At 37.1% G+C, this 17992-nt stretch overlaps 2 protein-coding genes across 3 annotated transcripts; both read left to right on the plus strand.

Moving 5' to 3' along the window:
* Positions 1 to 294: 294 nt before the first annotated feature.
* On the plus strand, positions 295 to 12149 carry LOC107706333 (lethal(3)malignant brain tumor-like protein 4). Of its 2 annotated transcripts, none has more exons than XM_016510005.1 (21): positions 295 to 648; positions 2586 to 2702; positions 2809 to 2998; positions 3097 to 3292; positions 3372 to 3486; positions 3597 to 3648; positions 4568 to 4662; positions 4888 to 4992; positions 5110 to 5245; positions 5970 to 6061; positions 6177 to 6328; positions 6416 to 6492; positions 6815 to 6900; positions 7002 to 7112; positions 8582 to 8696; positions 8787 to 8886; positions 8965 to 9189; positions 9291 to 9352; positions 9991 to 10136; positions 10231 to 10293; positions 10867 to 12149. In XM_016510005.1, the coding sequence occupies exons 2-21, from the start codon at positions 2592 to 2594 to the stop codon at positions 10993 to 10995; spliced, it is 2358 nt and encodes a 785-aa protein (XP_016365491.1). In that variant the 5' UTR covers positions 295 to 648; positions 2586 to 2591; the 3' UTR covers positions 10996 to 12149. The 2 variants fall into 2 exon arrangements, with proteins under 2 accessions (XP_016365491.1, XP_016365499.1); XM_016510013.1 differs by lacking the exon at positions 295 to 648 and adding an exon at positions 668 to 722.
* An 88-nt stretch (positions 12150 to 12237) lies between these two features.
* On the plus strand, positions 12238 to 17956 carry LOC107706353 (uncharacterized). Its single transcript, XM_016510037.1, has 3 exons — positions 12238 to 13382; positions 15787 to 16790; positions 16972 to 17956. Exon 2 carries the CDS (start codon positions 15791 to 15793, stop codon positions 16595 to 16597), a length of 807 nt encoding a protein of 268 aa, XP_016365523.1. The 5' UTR covers positions 12238 to 13382; positions 15787 to 15790; the 3' UTR covers positions 16598 to 16790; positions 16972 to 17956.
* The last annotated feature ends 36 nt before the right edge of the window (positions 17957 to 17992 follow it).

Here is a 17992-nt window from a genome sequence, read left to right on the forward strand (position 1 = left end):
GCCACTCTTGCCACAATGCGGCTGTCAAAACATTGTATTTAAACATTATGAACTTCAGTTTACAACTTGACGCGGTGTTATTTTATTAATAAGCTCTGCCTTTCTCTTTTTATTGCATATGACCAGAATATGCCCTTCAAAAGAGATTTGTGGAGAAAAGCTGAACACGTGATTGTTACAGGAAATCAAATCATCACCAATACAATGACTGTAAACTGAAAGGATATTAAAATCCTACTCTTAAAACGGCACGTTTCAGTGAGCACGCACTTTAAAGACTGCATTAAAACGGAACGATCGCAACCCCGTTCGAACGCCACAGACTGGCTGTCTGTTTTTGTTTAAAGTGCATGGAAAACGCAAAGAGAATCAAAACCATTTTCCTTATCTGTATTATTGAGGCCTTACTTGTTTTCCAGCAACAAGCACCGATAAAACGAGTATCGCGCACAAGTAAATTCTAGGGTCATGTAAGGACACACTAGGACTAAGTTGCTCTGGTTCTTTGTTACATTAAGAGCATCTGTCACACATATATGTTGCGATGAAGTTTATCAGGGCTGCAGAAGTTGGACAGACACATATTAACCCGCGCATGCGCAATAACCCCGCCATCCAGCTCTAAATAAGAGTTAAGAGAGAAACGAGGTGAGTTGCACGTTTATCAATAAATACAACGTTAATGTCGTCACCCATGCAGTAAACAACGATACGAACACAGAGTGCGTTTCTTGTTTAACACTTTTCAACCCTTGTGGCTATTTTCAACGAGGTTTAAAAATCGTAAAGATAAATAGAAGTGACAAGTTTGTGCAGAAGAAATTAAAAGCATGCAATTTGTTATTTCCTCAGGTCTGCGTGCACCTGAGTTGTTATATTTATATACGGATGAATGGCAACTCATTCCAAGTGCCTCGGGAAATGTTTTTCTTTTGGATAAGCACGTGAAACTGTTGATTTGGTTTATTGTAGGATGCCCTGCTAATGTTACAGCTAGCCGGGGCTATCAGTCGGGCTAACGACATTCCGTGACAAGGGGAAAGTAAGGAGTTTGTTGACGAAGGGGAAAACATTGCGTTTTAATAAAACAAGTTGTACACTTGGCCTTCCCGTGTTGGTTAAAGGTCCGAGCGACGTGAATCAGACCAGAGAACTGTTATAATTTACATACTTTAAACGTGTCGGCGGCCCTTTGCTATGCTCCGCCATTTTGTGTGTCAGTCGAATGCTAATAATGGGCGCTCGCGCATTGCACTTTATTTATGCTAAGAATAACTTCCGTCATCGCTTGAAATATCCAAACAAACGTTTTTTACTAAAGCAGACGAGCTTTTAGGTGATGTTTCCGAGGCGACGTGACTGCACGGTCTGGGATTTTGATGAAATTTTGATTTATGATAAACGGCAGGTCAAGAACGTTATTACACTATTGCACGTTGTATACGAATGATAACGTGCTTAAATAACGACTTTATTATTTGAAAACAAATACATCGTGGATGTGTGCGCTTTAACTTGTCATCGCAAGTATCCGCGAGCTTTTAAAGCACAGATTTAACGAGATTCTTTTAAAACAAGGAAAAGCTGAACTTGTTCGTCTAACTTTACTTTTAATCGCTTTCCTCCGTTAGTAACCACCAAAGTAGTTTAATTGTGTCAGTGAGAATCTGCATACATAGCTAGCCCATAAAAATTGACATCATAACTATGTAGAAATACATATTTTGGTCCTCGTTTAAGTGCTTGGTGCAATCCGTACTGCGAGCAGCAGTCGCTCTCTAGCGGAATTGACTGGAACTGCAAGCGCCGCGCAGCTCTTTCGTAAGTTGCGGGTGTTTTGTCAGCCGCAGTCAAAACACGGTTTTCGAGACGAAGTCGTCATATTTGAATAATGGAAACAACAGTTTTGTGTTGTTTACTAAAATAATGTGTGCTATTAAAAACGTCTTAGCGAATTTCATCTACCCTCTTGCCACATGGAGGTGATTATGATTGGGCCTATGAAGATCACTGAGTACAATAATCAGTTTTTTACAACTCAAGTCGTTTTTATTAGCAAGCTATGGAAATAAAGCATTTGTATCTTAGTCTCACATTATATTGCATTTAAAGTTTTCTATGCCAGTCGCAGTAGATTTTTTTTGGTCCCGAAATTCACTTATGTATGCATTACAGTGCTTTGTTGATTGGCCTCAACAAAGTCCTCAAGACGTAAAATAATTTAAAACCAGACAAAACAAGCATTAAAGTAAACTGAAACAGCTAAAAAGTTTTTAGCATATTTCTACGATATTTCATATTTTCATTCACCCCAACAACTGTTTTTTGTTGTTGTTTGTTTGTTTGTTTTTTGGAAGAACCAGGATTCCCACAGTCTTGGAAAACCTGAATATATGAGGAAGTCTAATTTAACATTAAATAATGCCAATGGCATTTTTATAATGGTTGTTGTTGTACATTTTAGTAGTTATGCCAAGCTCTAAAATATCAAGTAAAACATATTTGTAGTTTGATCAAATTTAAGATGCTTACTTCAGTCACCTGTCCATGTCGTAACAGTATATTTTCTCTTTTGACCTCCATAGATAAAGATGGCAGAGACATCTACGAGTGATGGTCCTGCCGCAGGAGCCGATTTTGACATGATGAGCGCTCTTGATTGGAAGGACGGCATAGCCACTTTGCCAGGAAGTGACATTCGGGTACAAATATTTAATGTATATGATGCATAAAGAGTGGAGTGAGGGACATATTTGGCTATTAGGAATGTGCTGATGCAAAAAAAAACAATTTCTGGTCTGTTTTTAGTTTCGGATGACTGAATTTGGCACCCTGGAGATCGTCACAGAGGTGGAGCCCAAAGTTAAAGAGGCAGCGCTTACAGGCCCGCAGCCTCAAACTACAGGCACCAACAACACTCATTCTTCTGAGCAAAACAAAACATCAAATCAGACTGCAAAGCCCCAGTCAAATACAGAGCATCAGACAAATACAGTGGGTGAGTACCTGTAACTCGCACATATTCCTACCAAATCGAGGAATTATTTGCCCTTTAATACATTTTTGGGAGCTCAGTATCTCTTTGCTTTCTTTCAGTTTCCACTGACCCCCACAGGCAGGCAGAGAGCAACAACGCTGTGGAAAGCCCTAGTGTGAGTACAGTGCCCAATGCGATTGTTCCCATGACTGAGGCGACTGCAAACTGCAGGTCATGTGGTCACTCTGGTTCACGCGAATCCTTTCTACAAGGCAAATATTGCAGCGCTCCTTGTGTACATCCCACCAGTGGCAGGTACATGTTTTTGGCATTCACTGAGCTCTGCTAGTTGCACTGTTTATAGTGTATTAAGTCTTTGTGTGTATGTGTGCAGGTCAACCCCAGCTGAGGCTGTCGAAGGGGAACGTTTAGGTAAACGTGTGAGAAAGAAGAAGAAGATGTTTATGGAATCTGGAGATGAAGAGGAGGACAACATAGAGGAGGAAGAGGTAATACACACACACATCCACCTCAAACAAAGGAGAGCAAATTCAGTATTAATGAGATGTACTAAAGTGGAATTTACTGTATTGCTCAATGGCAATTTTTTTTTCCTCAGGAGAAGGTTAGATCCTCAAAGGGGAGACGAGCAGCTAAAGTTGCTAGACTAGGTTGGTAATATTCATTTATCTCTCACATACATGCAGAAACACAAACTCTAGTTAAAAACACTAATTATTTAATAACGCTGTTAAATGTAATTTCAGAATAAATATCCACACTGTACATTATGATGTTGTGATAGTATTTAAACAACTGACTTTTTGAGTTTTTAGTCTTTTATTTTACTTAGACAAAACAGTAAAGAATTGTAATATTGGCCATTTATCTGTTATCAGCCATAACATGAATATAATTTTCGGTTGGCCAAATACTTTTTTTTTTTTTTCTATTGCTGCATCTCAACTTGTATGGGTAGATTTTGTCTTGTATATTTTCACTCGGTTTCAAATTGTCCTTTATCCTGTGTATTATCAATTGTAATGATTTTTCCATGTATAATCACTTAAATACTTTTCTAAGTCATATAACTTGCCTCTATTTGATGTAGGGCTGCACAATTAATCGAATTTCTAATGACAATTACAATTACGGATGCCACAATTACGTAATCTTTCAAAGCGGCAATTAATCGTTTAAAGTCCACTTATGATATTCTGCATGCTTAAGATGCTTTTTTTTCTTTCTACATGTTATCTTAAGGGTTTTTTCCATTGTTTTAATTTTAGTTTTAGTATAACATTATAATACCATTTATATTTTTACCTTTTTATTTAAAGAGAAACCAATCTGATGTATAGTTGACACTTGAGGCTTAATACTATAGAAAAGCAATATAAGTTTTTCAGTTAGTGTTTTCAGCTTGTTTATTTTCATATAAAAATATGGCATGCAGTTGCTTCAAACAAAGGTGTAAACATCATTAATTTAATCGTAAATTAATAATCACATTTACAATTTCAAAGGAATAATCGACAATTATGATTTTTGTCGTAATCGTGCAGCCCTAATTTGATGCTGTGTTCATAGTGACTGCACCTCTGGTTAAGAAGAAAACCTGGAGTTGGTCAGCTTATCTAGAGGAGGAGAGAGCCATTACTGCTCCCTTGAAACTTTTTAAGGAGGTGAGAGACACAGCATATATAGCTTGTGTGTCTGTTCACAGTTATATAGGTAACATGGAATGATTAGGGTCCTGATTAGGATGGTTAGTTTGATGTCAATCCGTTTTTTGTCATTAGAAACAAATAAGTGTTACTTGAACAAAAACAGCGCTGCATCTGGATGGAATTTTACGCAAATTCTGTGAAATTGTGTAATTTTGTGTTTGTGTGTGTTTTGCAATACAGCACCAGTCGTTTCCTCAAAGCAGGAATGGATTTAAAGTTGGCATGAAGTTAGAGGGATTGGACCCCAGTCACCCTGCTTTCTTCTGCGTTTTGACTGTTGCAGAGGTAACCAGAGTCAAAAGTGCCTGTGATTTTACTTGATATGTGATTTTTAAAGAAAATATATAGATAGCTGTGCTTATTGTAAAATGTGTATTTGGACATATTTGCTTTCTGTTCCAGGTGCAAGGCTACAGGATTCGGCTTCACTTTGATGGCTACCCTGAGTGCTATGACTTCTGGGTAAATGCTGACTCATGGGATGTGAAGCCGCCAGGCTGGTGTGAGAAAACGGGTCTCAAGCTATTGCTGCCAAAAGGTGCTTAATGCTGGTTGTCTGTTGTCAAGGATACAACATGCAAAGCAGCTCTTGTGCAGAGCTCTATTTTTGTTCTCTGTAACATATTAGATGTGTTTTATAGATGTTTCTTCATGTGTTGAAACTGCTTAATCTCAATTTTCACTCTGAATGGTGATTACAAAATGGTCTACTAGTTTTTATTCTGAAATTGAACATAGATGTAATAGTATTGTAATTGACACGATCATTGATTATAAATAATAAATACCACAAAATATAATTAAATAAATTAATCGAAATATAATAAAAATGTAATTTACTAACTGTAAAATATATAATGAAATTATAATTTATTTTATTTAAAAAAAAATGGTTACGTTAGCATATTTTTCATGTTGTTTTATAACATTTGGAATGGACAAAACTGCAGGGTTTTTCATGTATTTGCTTTGAAACATGCGAGATGCGGGCAGTGGAACGGGGAAAAAAACGCAGGGTCTTGAGATGTGCTGTATTTTTGGAATGCCTTGTCATGCTCAAGATGCTACAAAAGTAGCGAGACGCGAGCGCAACAGTCAAACGCGTGTTTACAAGGAAAAACAATTGAAAAGTAGCACAGTGGAATGGAAAAATGTTGCATATGCCATTGCACATGCTGCTAGAATATTCAGTTTATTTAAAAAAAAAACTGTAAAATGGGTTGCATATGCTGTTTTTGTAATATTTGTGTGTTTGCTTACAGGCTGCAAAGATGGAGAGTTTAACTGGAACACATATGTAAAGAACTGTAGGGGTCAACTGGCCCCCAAACATCTCTTCAAGAGCCTTAATACAGTATGTCATTTTATATGCACACAATTATAAAGTATTTCTCGTAGATTCTCAGTGTTAGTTTCTGTTCTGAAGATCATGCTGTCTTTTACAACCATGTGTTGTCTGCCATATTTAGTCGGTCACACCGTCAGGATTCCGTGCCGGGATGAAGCTGGAAGCCGTTGACAGGAAGAACCCATCACTCATCTGTGTCGCAACCATTGCTGCTGCTGTCGACAACCGACTCCTCATTCACTTTGACAACTGGGATGATTCGTATGATTATTGGTAAAGATAGTGACTGAGCAGAATTCTCGGCATTGCTCATGATTGTGTAGTAAATGAAGGTAGTAAATAAATTGTGTTTGTTCTCAGGTGTGATGCCAGCAGTCCATACATTCATCCGGTAGGGTACTGTGAGGAGGCCGAGTTAATGCTCACTACACCTGCAGGTGAAACTCTTTTCATGTAATATTCACCGCTGCAGTCAGTGCATCATTTACATTTCTTTCACAAATGATTATGGAATTCTATTTTATATTGTGTGAGAAGGTAATTATTTCCAAAATTAAATGATTAGCAGCTTTTGTTTGACATTGTTCTAAAGTTAAAATAAATAATTGAAAGACTATCTAATGAAAATATTTACAATTTATGATGTACCTAACATTTTGTATTCAGTTAAAATTGATTAGTATAACATTTTTTAGACTAATGAGCATGATGACAAGTGGTTTTAAGGTTATTTAACGTCTGTTTATTTTTGTGTCTTAGATTATAAGCCTCCCAAGGTTTTTACTTGGGAGAAGTACCTTGAGGAAACTGGAGCCCAGGCTGCACCAGCAAGAGCCTTTAAACAGGTGAGGTCTGATTCACCCCACTGAACCATGAGAGGTGCTGGTTTTTAATTATTTATGTTTTTATTTGAATTGTAAATGACCTTTGATCTTTGGCCATCCAGAGACCACCACATGGCTTCCAAGTTGGGATGAAGCTGGAGGCAGTGGATAAACGTAATGCCATGCTTATTCGTGTAGCCACCATCTCTGATGTAGAAGACCACAGAATCAAGGTTTACGCTCAAATATATCTGTATCTCATTAATATAGTATAACTAAAATCCAACATGAAAATAATTATTAATTAATTAGTAGGGGTGTAATGGTTCACAAAATTCACAGTTCGGTTCGATATGACACAGTGGTGTCACAGGTTCGGTATGTTTTCGATAGGGGGGGGGGTAATTGGTTACGTCGCAATGTTGGAAATATTTCTGTTTAAAACCATGAAGGCAAGCCAGTGGATATCACACAAGCAACGTGCAAACTTTTCAGTCAATTCATTATGCAGAAAGTGAAAGTAAAAATGGAATGACGGAGCTTTCGACATCTGACGCCGCATATTCTCTCAGAGATGACGAGAGACGAATCTACTTAAACATATGCTGATAACGATATATTATAGCTAACTGTTTTCATTTATTCCTTTAATATTTCTCTTGTGGCCTGTACATAGTGAAAAAAAATGAGAAGAAACGCATTTCGTGTTAAACAGGTTGTTTTTGAAAGTCGGTGCTTGAAATAAAAGCTTTTATTTCATAAATTTTTATTGATGACTGCAGTGTAAATATTTTTACGTGGTGCGTATTTTTTCCGCGCTCATGTTAACGGATTAAAGCGTTCACTGCACACGGTTGCGGTCCAGCAGCGGTCCACGAGCGGTGCGTCTGCAGCAGTGTGGAGATGGTTTCCACACCAAGTCTATTGCTGCGCTGCAAGCGCTGAATTAAAGTAACAGCGCATTGTTTGCAGTAAATAAGAACATGGATTGACACGAAAATGTAGTAATTACTCCATAAATGCATATTATTAAAGTCTACTGTGTTTCACAGTCAACACATATGGCTTTTTAGCTAGGTTTAAAGGGAAAGAGCACTTTTAGATAAACAAGGCAATAATAGACGGCACTCGTGGAGGTAGGAAAACAAAGTTCATTATTAACCGCAAGATTGCTTGTAATAAAGATTTCAATGCAAAAGGAAAGGCAGTAGAGTAGTTATAAATTATAAAAAGAAGGCTTTAAAAAGATCGGTATCGGTGATCGGTATCGGCAGATACTGCTTTCTGCGATCGGCGATCGGTGATCGGCCTCAAAAATCCTGATCGGAGCACCCCTAGTTTTTGACAATATCTCTGGAATTCGACGCACCCCAGCAAGGGGAGGTTATCGATGGGCAAACAGCACTTTGCCTGTTACGTCGTTTGGGCTGTCTTGTTGAGCGCGGGGACACTGAGAACATTATATTTCACACACTTTAAGCTCTTTTATTTTCCAAATGTATGCTAATAGGATTAATCTAACGAATCGTTCAGTTTGTAATGCGTACCGAACCGAAAGCCTCGTACCGAACGGTTCAATACGAATACGCGTATCGTTACACCCCTATTAATTAGTCATTTATTAATAGTTATTCACATTAATTGTATTTAATCTGCCAATACAGATAGTATATCATTGCTAACTCTGTGAGTTTATATATAGATCCATTTTGATGGCTGGAGTGAGGAGTATGATTATTGGCTAGATGCTGATAGCCCAGATCTGCACCCAGTAGGCTGGTGTCAGAAGACAGGTCATCCTCTACAACACCCCAACGGTAACATACTGTTCGACACATTTATATACAGTGTTTCCACACATGGCCCTACCAGACTCATAATCAAACTCGTAATTATAACTATATCAGGTCCCAGAGATTCTCCAGTGCCTCCAGGACAAGGCTGCCCAACCCCAGGATGCAGTGGAGTCGGACACATTAGAGGACCTCGGTATGGGACACATTACACGTAAGTTATACACATACTGTTGCACATACAACCCATAATGTTCATTCAAATGCAACTGAGTCTCTTTCCCATTTTTAGGGCGGTGAGCTGTCCATACTCGGATGTGAATTTGAATAAGGACGGGCTGGTGCCGGACAGACTGAACGGGGAGAGGCCGGTCACGCTCAGTGGACCTCCGCGGCACCGCCGTGCTGAAACGCTCACTCAGACGCACCCTCCCACACCCAGCGCCAGCACCCCTGAAGCCCCTGACACCACCACAGACGCCTGTCCACCAGCTCGCTCAGTGCGTGAGCACGTTGTGTGAGTGTCATGAGTTACTTACAGTTTTACTTCTCTCTCCCTCTCACACACACACACACACTCTCACTCCTCATCTCTTTCTCATTCCTCCTGTACTTCAGGTCTGGCAGCGCTCCCAAATGTGTCAAGCCACCTCAAGTGAAGCAGGAAGGTGACGGGAAAGGTACACATTGATCAGATTTTGTGATATTTTGGCTTAATTTGCATTTATGGATAATCCATAAGCTCTGAGAATGTTGCACATGAAGTCATGCTCATCTTTTTTGCCTGTATGTGTTAAGTTATTACCTTATTATATTAACTTATATACAATAATTTGAATACACCTCTTCTATAAGCATTTCTTAATTCAAATTAGTTTGATATTTATGGTGGGTATGAAGTCAAACTTACAATATCATAATGAAGAAAAAAGCTTAATTAAAAGAACAAAATTCTTCAAAAGACATTTAGTAGTATCACAGTCTATTATTATTTCTTAGAGCAAAACTGCTTTTCTCCCTTTTGTCCACCAAATCAGTGTCATGTGGTGCAACTAAGATAACCAGAAAAAACATAAAATTGGAAACTCATAATATTTTAAAATTATATATATAATATTACTTTTTTGCAGATATTAAGATGAATATGTGTACACTCATTTCAAATAAGAATCAAGACATTTAAACACCATATGAAACAGAGAAGAATACAAAAGTACATTTCTAAGAACTTGCCAAATGTATTTTCAACTAGTAACATTTTCTTTGTTGTGGACACGTTTGCAAACCATGTCACAAATAAAGTCTGTTTGTGTTGTAGATTCTCTTCAGCAGCTCCTGCATGAGTCTGTGTTTTGTGGATGGGAGCCACCGAGGTTTCATCTGTGTTGGGAAAAGCATGGAAAACTCTTGCCTGAAGCTTTAGGCCTCACAGCTAAGAGAGTGGCCAAGTGGAACACAGAAGAGGTGACATTTAAGAATTCTGGAAGAGCTTTTAAAGAGGTCTTCTAAACGTATATATATTTTTATTGGGTCTCTTTTGTTGATGTTTTTCTTTCAGGTGGCAAGTTTTGTAAGAGGGCTGCCTGGCTGCAGAGAGCATGCTGCCACCTTTAGGAAAGAGGTAAATGAAAAAAAATGTACACTACCATTCCAAAGTTTTGCGTCTGTAAGATTTTTTAAATGTTTCTGAAAGAAGTTTCTTATACTCAATAAGGCTGTTAAAACAAAAAAACAGTAATATTGTCAAATTCTTGTTACAGTTCAAGATTATGGTTTTATATTTTAATGTATTTCAAAATGTAATTTATTCCTGTGATGGCAAAGCTGAATTTTCATCTCCAGTCTTCAGTGTCACATTATCAGAATTCATCAATGAGGATTTAGTACACAAGAAGCATTTCCTCTTATCAACGTTAAAAAGAAGTTGTGCTGTTTATTTAACCATGATACCTTTTTTCAGAATTCTTTGAACATAGAATTTTTAATAACAATTTTAATGTCTTCAGTGTCACTTTTGATCGATTTATTGCATCTTTGCTGAATAAAAGTGTTAATTTCTTTAAAAAAATCTTACTTGACCCCAAACTTTTGAATGGTAGTGTATGTACGACTCATTTAGCACTAACCTGTGAGTGTTCTTAGACAAAGTGAATATGTACTGTATTTAAGATAATTGCTTTACTTTTCCCTACAGCAAATCGATGGCGAGGCCTTCCTGCTCCTTACTCAGTCAGACATTGTTAAGATTCTGAGCATCAAGTTGGGACCCGCTCTTAAAATTTATAATTCAATCCTCATGCTGAAGAGCGCAGATGAGGAGTAGACAACTCACAGCAACTGCTGCTCCATCAAACAACATGTCTCGCCCCCACCGATGTGTCCAGCAGACACAAATGTTCAATCATTGGTCTCCTTGTGATTGATGGATATTGACAGAATCAGCCAATTCAACAAACTTTGTGATCAGAAATATCATAGCTCCTAAAGGCTGATATAGATTTGATGTCTCCCTTTCAGACTCTGCACTCGCTCTAAATTAGGACTGATATTCTCTTTTGAAATCAATCATTTGATTCATATTGGACTCTGGGAGGGGGGAGTACACTACACTGAGGCACCTTAAATTGTTGAAAGCTTAAACTGGATTCTTTCATTGTTGATATTTATGTTTTTATGGTTGCTAAAATGACGGCTAATTGACGATATCAAATAACGATTGAAATGCACGACAGTGGAGCTTTTACTTGAAATGTAATTTGTTTTTGTAAAAATGCAAAAAGACCTTTGTTTGTAATTGAACACACATCCTAAATAATCCAAATGAGCCTGTTTGAGACCACTAGAGGGCAGCAGGATTGTGTGTGTGTGTGTGTGTGTGTGTGTGTGTGTGTGTGAGAGAGAGAGAGTGAGTGTGAAAGACTTGCAAGCAGGTGTGAGTGAAAAAAAAAAGTATAAATGTGTGCTTGCATCTAATGTCAGGGAATTCTTGCTCTGGGCAAATCTGGAATTGAATGTCTCAGTTTGTATTTACTTCAGATGAAATATTTGATCTTGTAAAATGTATTTGTTAAATTGAAAAAATTGTATAGTGAATTGGACAGTGTGCTGACACCATAGACACTGCAAATAGAGTTAGGAATAGAAATGAGGGGTGAGAGTGTGTGTGTTTTAAGCCTCTGAGACCCTGACATTTTGCCTTGTACATGCATTCCTGAATACTAAGACATTGTGTTCTGTCATTCACCGAGCAAAAGCTTTTTGTACATCTCTGACCTGCTGTATAATACAGCTGTAATTCTCAACTCTGCTGCAACTGATTTTACATGTTGGAATCACTTTGTTTTCATGTACTGGTTTGGATTTGCAGTGCTTCTCAAAGTTGTCAGTATACGCACATGCATATGCAGGTTGCAATAGGTTCAGAATAATAGATCCCGTTACGGTTGGAAACTGGAGAAAAATTAGAAAATGGGGGTAAAAAAACTAAAACACTGAATAAATATAGATAATAGTCTGCAGATGCATTTGGATGGTGATGGAAAATTAAGATCTGGGGAATCCTCATCACAGTGGTTAGGGTCAAGGATGAGTTTATATCAGATTGTGATTGTTTTCTTTGGTTTATGTGTGTGTTTGTAGATTAAATGTCTCTCTAATCAGACTCTTTATGTGTGACTGATTGTGTGTTTGTGAGGTTTTTTTTTTTTTTTTTGGTCCAGTCTCAAATGGATGAATAGATAAGTTGGAGAATGAATACAGATTTCCAACATAGCTGTTTTGTTTATTTTTTGTTTTCTGTCATACAGAATACATAATTCAATCATATCCCACATGCTTTTCTTATACCAAACTGGAATTTTAAAACGTAACGCTTATGAAAAAGAGGTTCAACTGGTATGGATTTTCTCTTGTGTCTGTTTTATGCAATCAAACATACTGTGTTTGAGAGCAAAAATAATCAGATTGTAATTTAAAAAAATAAAAGATTGTTTTAACTTTTTAATTACAAAAATAAATGACCTGATAACAAAACTCTTTGCACTGTGAATGAATCTTTCTGGTTGTAGTTCTCACACTTTTCATTACACAAACATAAAAACTAAAAAACCATGAAACTTTTGCTTACATATTTGGCACATTGTGTAATAATATATGGTGTAGAGAGTTTTATCAATTATTTTAAGTAGACATTAATATTTTTTTATTACAATATAAATACTTTTGGTCTCAGACACTATTGGTTGCATAATAAAAAACAGAAGTAACTCCACATACTGGGCATATAGCCTACCCTACACTACAGAATCTCAAATATTGAACATTCATAAATGCCCAATCTGAAGTCATATGATATATTCTAATAACTTAATATAATACATAATAACAATCTGAGTCAGTCAGGAAAAGGCTTGAAATGGGCCTGGGTCCTCTGAGACTCTAAGAATAGGTTATTCTGCCCACCGTGGGACCCAGCGGGCTTGCACACATGTTCCCATGACCCTCTAACCACACTCTCTCTCCCTCGCTCACTCCCACGTCACTGGCCGGTTAAAGTAAACGCGCCTCGCCTCGAGCTCGCGATACACGCGTTTGGCTAAGGACGGAGACTGATGGATTAGCGCGTCCCCATCATCATGGGAGTTAGAGTAGAGTCGCGTATTTGAAACGGACCGTGAACCATGTGTCTCCGGTGGAGGAGAAGCTACTGAGGTGAGTTTAAGGGAGTTTAACTTTAGGTGGTGATGTGTGGACTTAATGTATTTCTACTGCACGATCTCTACGGGTATGAAAACAATTGTACTGAAAACCTGCCACTGTTACTGCTCTTGCGAAATATGTTTGTTTGACACCACAAAGTTTGCTACTGTAAATGTGCATTTTTTCCATGTTAAAACATTTTGCCAATCCCATTGTAATTGGGCAGCTTTAATTAAGCCATTTTCATGTTGATTGCAAAAGTGAAAGTGGCGCTATCATAACATTAGGCCTATTCTGTTTGTTTGAGAATCCAATTAGCCCAGTCTAGAAATATTGACTTAACCAGTTGCATGAGTTTAGGGGCAAACCTTACATTTTTTTCAAGTAATGTTAACCACTGACTAAATCTGAAACCGCTATTTTAAAAAACCATAGGAAATTATAGAGGGAACCTGGTGATCTCAATTGACCTTATATGTGACCCTGGAGCACAAAACCACTCATAAGTAGCATGGTATATTTGTAGCAATAGCCAACAATACATTGTATGATCAAAATTATTGATTTTTCTTTCATGCCAAAAATCATTAGGATATTAAGTAAAGATCATGTTCCATGAAGATATTTGGTAAATTTCCTAACGTAAATATATGCAATAGTATACATTGCTAAGAACTTCATTTGGACAACTGTAATGGCGATTTCCTCAATATTTTGATTTTTTTTGCACCCTCAGATTCCACATTTTCAAATTGTTGTATCTAATGTATTGTTGTAATATAATATTTAACCAAATATTGTCCTATCCTAACAAACAATAGCCTACATCAATGGAAAGGTTATTTATTCAGCTTTCAGATGTATATATGATGTATAGAAATGATGATGTGGTCCAGGGTAACATATGAATAAACAGTTTAGTGGAAAAGAAAAATATCAAAATAGTGGTTATCGTTACACAAAATTATGTTGTTAGATTAAAATATGTTTATAAATACCATTCTAACATTTTTGCAGTGCCAATGCAGTGTCATTTACAGATCAGTGCTTATGGTTTAGAATTTGAGTTGGATTTGTTTGTATGTCCTGACTAGAAGCACTGGTAGTTAAAAATAATAATAATTACGGTGGCCGAGAGAGCTCAACGCGCTGGAAATGAAAAAAAAAAACACCTGCAAATTAAGAAAACATATTCATCAATTTGGCATCACACGCGCTGCAAATGCTCACAACTCAAACAAAAACAGAAACACGCTGCAAATATAAATATATAACATAGTTAATTTTAATTTTGTTGAGGTAATATTGTTGTGGTTTGTGCTACTTGCACGTTTCTGTATATTTGATTGGGTTGTGAGTACTTGCAGCGCGTTTCTTTGTTTGTGTTGTGAGGATTTGCAGTGTGTTTTGTATTTGGTTGTGTTGTGAGTTTGCATTACATGTGCTGTCAAACTAATGAAGATGCTTTCTTAATTTGCTGGTGCTTTTTCTATTTGCATGTGTTTTCTGAAGTTGCAGCGCATTGAGCTCTCTCGGACACTGTAAATAATAATAAATTGTATCTTCTTAAGAAATTGGTTACAGCGATTTTGCATCCTGATATCTATTTTCTACAACAACTAAAAAAATGCTACCCATGATTTTAACACAAGATGTGTCAAGAACAACTGCAGAGGCAGACAAAGTACTTAACTCCATTACTTGAGTGAAAGTACAGATACTGCTGGTCAAATATTACTCCATTACAAGTGAAAGTTGTAAAGACAGATGTTTACTTAAGTAAAAGTACAGAAGTACTTGCTTTTAAAAGTACTTAAGTACCAAAAGTAAATTTCCTTTTTTATGTTGTACGTACTAGTACTTGCAAGGTAGGACATTTTTAGTGTAGGATGAAAAAAAAACATTGTTAATTGCAATTGTGTTTTTTATATACAAAGGTTAAAATAAGAAAACAGACAAAAGTAGACAGACTGCCTTATTGAGCAGAGATGAAACATCAGACAGCATTTGGAAGGAACTGGAAGTACAAAGAACTTAAAAAAAGGATTATACAAGGATTGTCATGGATTAGTTGTCTTGCCCACAAATAAATGCTTCTGAGAAACTAGGATTATTGTAATGATGCATGCTTTCAATATGCAAAAACTCTCAGTATTATCATTTAAAAAGACTATGTATGATAAATGTTCTATAAAATATTATTTTATATATATTTTAAATAATACATTTATCAAATAAAATGAAATTATAGTTGCAAGTATGGAGAGGAATTGGGTTATGTGAGAATAACCCACTCACTCTTTACTTTTTAACCAACTACAATTTATATTTAAATCTTCCTTTAGTATTTTGTACCTTTTCAGGGTGATTTTATTGAGTATTTGAAGTTCATTATCCCATTTTATGCTTTTTTTAGGAGAATGTCTGAGATAAATGCTCCCACAGAAAAAGTCTCTATAACAGCCCCGGAGTTGGAGACTCCGCCCTTAAGGCCAGATACAGGGCCTGTGATTGGTGGACTGCATTTGCGATCTGCACCAGGGGCTTGTTTGTTGTTTGCGGGTGTTTTGCTGATAGTAGGAATCGGCGTTGCTGTGGGGGGGTATTGGAACAATCAACCCCGCCGACAAACGCCACATCATGTTTCAACTGGACGCACCTCTTCAGAGAAACTGAAGCTGATTGGTCCTGTCATCATGGGGGTTGGGCTTTTTATCTTTATTTGTGCCAACACAATTCTCTATGAAAATCGTGACCGAGAACAACGTCATAAGCGAGACCAACATAAAGACAACCAGGAGATCCTACCACTCGTACAAACTCAAAGGAACAGTCATTCAAAACGGTTCTCACAAACAGAAACGAACACCAACACGCATACATTGGACTTGTCTGAACTCAACATCCATTGCTTAGAGGAAGTTGCCGGAATTCCCACCCTAAAGTGTTCTTCGCCATCCTCTGGTTCATGTAGCTCCAGTCAAGTGAACTTGGAAACCGGATCACCCCTCCGAGATCGCAGAAACATGGAAATATTGGCCTTGCCTGTCATTAAAGTCAATGACTGTCTGATTGGCTCCTCAGACCCAGTGCCTCCACCTCTCCCTGATCGGACATACCGGAACAAGATGGGAGTGGAAAATATAGCAAATGTGGAGCTAACACAAGTGAATCTTGCAGATTCATCTCTAATGATATTGAACAAAGAAGAGCCAAAGGATCGGTAGACTTTAACGCCTGCAGTCCACACTAAGGTCCACATAGTGAATATATTGAATATATTCAAGCCAAAAGATGTTAGGGTTGAGTATAGAACAGATTTCTCTATTTGATTCGATTCTGATTCATTTGGGTGTATTTCCGTTATAATGTCCAATTTGCTTACAGTTCTTTCTTTGCGAATGCTGTGATTATATACAGGTGCATCTCAATAAATTAGAATGTCGTGGAAAAGTTCATTTATTTCAGTAATTCAACTCAAATTGTGAAACCCGTGTATTAAATAAATTCAATGCACACAGACTGAAGTAGTTTAAGTCTTTGGTTCTTTTAATTGTGATGAATTTGGCTCACATTTAACAAAAACCCACCAATTCACTAGATGGATTCAAGCTAATCTTTTTGAACCCACTTATTTGCATGAATCAGCTTCACTGGTCACGCTGTATGTTTTTGATTCACCAAAAAGAACTGACTCATAAGAGTCATTTGTTCGTGAATGGCCACGTATGTCTGTTTATACAAGGAGTCATTTTATGTTGTCATATTGCTGTACACAGTCTTTTTTATTACATCACAGTATACAGAACTCCCATTTAGCTTAACCATTTAGGTTAACCCTTAGCTTAGGGTTTTCTGAGAGAAATAGTTGATATTCATGTAAGTGGATGAATACATAGAGATTTGTTTTTTTTAAGGTTTTGAATGAATCTTACTTTGTATTGTCACTTGATTCTGGTGTCTTTTTTATATAGTTGCTTTGTTTTGTTTGAATAATGGATTGTTACCTGACTTGTGAGAGTTGCATAAGGCTTTGTAGATTTTTGTTCATGTGAATTTTAAGTAATCAATTATATATGATCCTATTTTTTCATGTGGTGCCACCCACACAAGCCCAAAAGAATAGAGACTGCGCTATGTGTTATTGTGTTTGTAGTGCTGGTCTTTATAGTTCACATAAATGTCAGAGCAAAAATGAAAGGCGGCCACCTGTGATACACACATAAATAGACACATGTGCATGCATACAGCTTCTCCTTCTCCTGTCTTAACTGTTCTGCATCCAACATGTTCAAATTCTTAGAGACTGAAAGACAAGCTTTAAGCAGTCGCAGTCACGTGCAGTCATACAGTAGCAAGTAATCCTCTATTTTGATTAGTTTGGGTTAATCCTGAACTATGCTATTGCTGCAAAACCAGTACAGCTGTCTGATACCCAGCAAAAGTAATGTGGATTAAATTTGCTTTAACAGTTCACTATACACTAAGGAATGAGGGTTTGACTGGTCTAGTGAGCCCCTGCTGATGAGAGTTGTAACTACATTTTTTTCCTTAGTAATTTTGTCTTGTTTTACAGCTAAATATCTAAAAAAATAAAAAATCCTGAAAACAAGATAAATTAA

The sequence above is a fragment of the Sinocyclocheilus rhinocerous genome, unplaced genomic scaffold (assembly GCF_001515625.1).
Source record: "Sinocyclocheilus rhinocerous isolate Xijiao unplaced genomic scaffold, SAMN03320098_v1.1 scaffold1333, whole genome shotgun sequence".
Taxonomy (NCBI): Eukaryota; Metazoa; Chordata; class Actinopteri; order Cypriniformes; family Cyprinidae; genus Sinocyclocheilus; species Sinocyclocheilus rhinocerous.

Bases quoted from the DNA above. Each gene is read 5' to 3' on its own strand.
- LOC107706353 (XM_016510037.1), top strand. From the start codon at position 15,791: ATGTCTGAGATAAATGCTCCCACAGAAAAAGTCTCTATAACAGCCCCG.
- LOC107706333 (XM_016510005.1), top strand. From the start codon at position 2,592: ATGGCAGAGACATCTACGAGTGATGGTCCTGCCGCAGGAGCCGATTTT. The intron at 4,993-5,109 runs GTAACCAGAGTC...TTTCTGTTCCAG, and splicing joins GCGTTTTGACTGTTGCAGAG to GTGCAAGGCTACAGGATTCG. The intron at 10,294-10,866 runs GTAAATGAAAAA...TTTTCCCTACAG, and splicing joins CTGCCACCTTTAGGAAAGAG to CAAATCGATGGCGAGGCCTT.